At 26.2% G+C, this 4,439-nt stretch overlaps 1 protein-coding gene across 1 annotated transcript; it reads left to right on the top strand.

Annotated features, from left to right (window-relative positions):
- The first annotated feature begins 2,808 nt into the window (after positions 1 to 2,808).
- Positions 2,809 to 4,171, top strand: LOC136783732 (fibrinogen silencer-binding protein-like). The gene is made up of 6 exons (XM_066743991.1): positions 2,809 to 3,094; positions 3,177 to 3,284; positions 3,358 to 3,437; positions 3,529 to 3,615; positions 3,675 to 3,734; positions 3,830 to 4,171. Exons 1-6 carry the CDS (start codon positions 2,809 to 2,811, stop codon positions 4,169 to 4,171), a joined length of 963 nt encoding a protein of 320 aa, XP_066600088.1.
- Positions 4,172 to 4,439: the final 268 nt, after the last annotated feature.

Here is a 4,439-nt window from a genome sequence, read left to right as displayed (position 1 = left end):
TATTTACTTTTTTCCAAATTTCAATTTTCGCCATGGTAAAAATTTATACTTGCCTAACATTTGGATTTCACTATTTTTTTTAATTAAAATATTTTATATTATTATATATTAATCATGCTAGATACGACTTATGTACTTGCCGTCCATTTTTTACAAGCGAAGCTTGTTTTTTGTGGGTATTAATATACCTATCAATAGAAATAAAAGAAAAGAAAATGAAGTGGCAAAGGTAAACATTTTTAGAGAAACAATTAAAATCAGTTCTAAATAATTAATTATTCTTATTATCTATTAAAAATATTAGTTTTGTAAATGCAAAATATTTTATTTTCAAATGTTTTTAATTAATATTTATATGCATTCTTTACAAGTCTCCATCTAGGTACGATATCCACAAAGACAAAAATAATAAATCTTTATCATTAAATATACCCATTATCTTTCAAGACAAAATTATATCAAAAGGAACACAAAATGAAAAGACAGTAGAACATTTGAGTAAAATTGTAAGAACTTTATAATAAAAACAAAATATTTTACAAATGTATATAGAAAATTAAAAATGTATATAGGTACAGATAAATTGTATTGATTATTCTTCTTTTTAGATTAGAAAACTAGAATTTTCGTGTAAAGAACTGGAGAAAGAAAATATAAAATTAAAAAGTGAAAATGTAGATAAACAACAAAAAATTGAAGATTTGATCAATTTAAATCGAGATCTTCAAACTAAAGTCATTGATAGTTATCCTAAGTTTCATGAAACCAATATGAATATCCAAGCTGCAGTGTTGAGTAATTTTGATGAACTCATGTGTAAGCAGGACTTTTGCACAATACCAATTTTGTTTATATATTCGTAACAAATAAGTATATATTTTAAATAGCTTTAGTATCCGAACAATTCAAGAGAAATCCGTTGTCCTATCAAAGAATTGGAGCGCTTCCTGTTGGATACAGAAACATTGAGCGTAACGAGGTGATACTTTAAAATGATCTTTTTGTATATTTATTACAACATGTTGACATATACTTGCTATTTATTTATTGTTTCATAGATTCATCTTGGTCATGGGATATACTTGCCTGCAAATCAATACGATACTATTTGCGTTGTATCAAAAACAATAGCACAGTTCACTAAAAATATTGCCGTTGCTTTGTTTGGTATTAAAACTTTGAAAGAAAGTTCTGTAACAGGTGCTGCATCCAACAGGAATAAAAATAAAAGTCAAGAAGCCCCTAGACCTGCATTAGATCCAATTATGTTACAAGCATTAAGAGGTAGATATAATCGTTTTTTTAATCCTAATAAAATTATGCTGTTTTCATGCCTACTTAGTAGCAAATATTATATTACGGATTACAGCAATAGTTAAATTTTATGCTATGTCTGAAAATGGACAAAATGAAGTTGCAGCTGATTTTGAAACACAGCAAACTGGAACACACCTGGCTCATAAAATTTATGAGCTCAACCATCCTCGTAACAATAAAATATGTAAGATAATAAAACCTACCAAAGATGATTCAAATGAGATTAAGGAACATATTGCACGATGCTCTTTGAAAGAAGCTAATAATAACCTAGATATATTTAATGCCAATAGTCATAACTCAAGCAGTTTTCTGTTACATACACAAGATAAAAGTTTCGAGATGTCATCAGGTAAAGACAGTATTAGCAATGGAAGCGCTTGTATCTCTCCAACTCAGACACTTAATGATATTGATGAAGAAGAGTTTTATTAAATCCCATTTAGGTTTAATTTCTATACTTTCTCAGACAATTTATTACACATATATATTTCATATAAGATATACTAACGAACATTTTTAATAACAGTTTCAATTATACCTATTTATCGTTCGTTAAATGTTCTTTATATTTTATTTTTAATGTATGGACTTAATTATGTTAGTATATAATTTGTACTCTGATATTATATACATATATAATTAAATTTATTATGTTTTTCTTGTCATTAAAGACTCAACATTTATATTTCTCGCAGTATCGTTATTATAAAAATGATATTTTCGTTTTTTTTAAATAAACAAATTTTTCATCAGTATAATAACTTGCTTCCTTTAAAAATGCCTTTTTATAATAGATTTATACGTATATACTTATAGGTTTCAATAAAAACATAAATTAACATAAAATCAGAAAGAATGGGATGAGCCACCATTAATGTTAAGAGGCATATTAGTTATAATAAGAAATAAATTCATTTAAAATAAGATATTATTTACATAAAAACAGATGGATTAGGAAAAAAGTCGGCGAGGTGATTAAATATGATAATATATAACGTGTCTGCAAAAGTTAACATAGAAAAGTATGTTATTCATTACCATTAAGACCTTATGTGAAATATAGTAAACTGTTTATGAAATTCACGAGACAAAAACACCATTAAGTATGATAGAAAAAATTTCTATCATTTTCTATTTAACATTTTAAACTGGGAAGGCTTTGGCTGAGGGCCGTTTCAACCAAATGTACAGTTAACTAATGGTTAAGTAAACTTAAGTTATTATAAACGATGTTTAAATCGCCGTTTAAGTTAAGTCGGTTTCATCCAGAGGAAAATAGCTACTGTTTAACTAACCCTATACCCTATTCAAGAAAACTCTTTGAAGTCAAACGTGATTGGTTTGAAGCACCCTATTTACTGTGTACAGAGCATTTTGGAACAATCTTATAACCGTGACAATTTTTATGGTAACCAAAACAAACTAACCATGCACTGATGCACTACGGAGTCTACGGAGATTTATTACATTATACGTTATATTTATAAAATGACGGAAGAGAAAAGAAAACATGGAAGCAACTTTTCCGAATCAGAAAAGCAAAGTTTAGTGAACATTGTGATAGACTATAAAAATATTATAGAAAACAAAAAAACAGATTCAATTTGTTCAAAAGAAAAAGATGAATGTTGGATAAAAATTAGTAAAATTTTTAATGCATCTTCGTCTTCCACAACTCCAAGAGATGTAAAGTCCTTGAAAAGTTGCTGGGACAATTTAAAAAAGAAATGCAGAAAATACTCAGTGGAGCAAACTGCTCATTTGTATAAAACAGGTTAATAAAATTTAATTATTTTCCATCATATGCTTGTTCAACATCAATATGATATATCTAATGTTGAATTAAATTAAAATAGGTGGAGGCTCATACAAGGAAAATAAAGATCCAGTGTTAGACAAAGTAAGTTCTGTACTAAAATCATCAATTAAAGGCTTATATAATCCGTATGATAATGACCAAATAGGTAACTATTTTTTTTTAATAAAATGATAAATTTGACTAATTTAGTTAATTGTATATATTACTTAAATATGTAGATCCAGGTACAGAAGAGACTGTAGATGATTCACAACAAGAAATACATCAATCTTTTGAAGAAGACAGAGATGTATTAGAGGTGTGTAACATTTTATGAAAAATTGTATATTTAACCTAATATAAACGCATATATATTAGTATTTTTTAATTTACAATTCTCCATTTTATAGTATCTAAACATACAAAGACTAAAATCCCCTATGTTATGGAATATTGATAGTAATGAAGACCATAATAATAATGAATATAATGTTCAGGTAAATTTTAATTTTATTCTGTGCAAAAGATATATGAAAAATGTTTAAATTATTTACAGTTGAAAGATATCCCAAGTACCAGTAAAGATAATACCATATTGAGTAACAATGAACATTTAGTAAGCTTCAATTTCATTGATAATACTTTACTGTAGACTATAATGCTTAACTAATTTAATTACAATAAATAATTAAAAATTTAATGTATTTGTAGAATAATATGGAAAGTGACATTGAGGAAACTCAGAATAGACCAAAGCTATCAGCAATAAGAGTATTAAAAAATAAGTTGAGTAGACCATTACGAAGAGGTAAAATTACCAAACCTAAAAATAAGATACAACAATTTGAAAACTTAGCGGAATCAAAAATACAGCTAGTCAATTTAATGAAAGAAGATTTATTAAAAAAGCAAAATGTAGAATTGGATATTTTACGAATTAAATTAGAAAAAGAAACAACTGAGTTAAAAATAATGGAAAAGCAATTAGAAATAAAGGCACTAATATTAGACAAATTTAAGAATGGAGATGTTCATAACAATTGTGATATATAATATATATTGAATTTACATTAATGCTGAAGTTACACCAATTTTCACAAAATAATGACGTTTTCCAATACTCTATTTATAAATTAATTATATTAAAGTGTAATCTTAAAAAAGTTGTAAAAAGACATATTTTCTATACTAGTCATTGAAAAATGTGTGATACACTTTGGATAGTTATTCGTCAATAATATTGTTAATTTGCATGTTAATTTAAGTTTGGTTATGTTATCTACTAAAGAACAATTGCAGTATTTAATGTAAATGCAAGATT

Source organism: Prorops nasuta, unplaced genomic scaffold, assembly GCF_024137725.1.
Source record: "Prorops nasuta isolate Cenicafe-Biocafe unplaced genomic scaffold, Cenicafe_Pnas_1.2 PNAS00035, whole genome shotgun sequence".
NCBI lineage: Eukaryota > Metazoa > Arthropoda > Insecta > Hymenoptera > Bethylidae > Prorops > Prorops nasuta.
This window is presented reverse-complemented; position numbering and strand designations above follow the sequence as displayed.

Coding starts and splice junctions, on each gene's coding strand:
- LOC136783732 (XM_066743991.1), top strand. CDS start 2,809: ATGACGGAAGAGAAAAGAAAACATGGAAGCAACTTTTCCGAATCAGAA. Junction 3,095..3,176: donor TGCTCATTTGTATAAAACAG/GTTAATAAAATT, acceptor AAATTAAAATAG/GTGGAGGCTCATACAAGGAA. Junction 3,285..3,357: donor GTATGATAATGACCAAATAG/GTAACTATTTTT, acceptor TTAAATATGTAG/ATCCAGGTACAGAAGAGACT.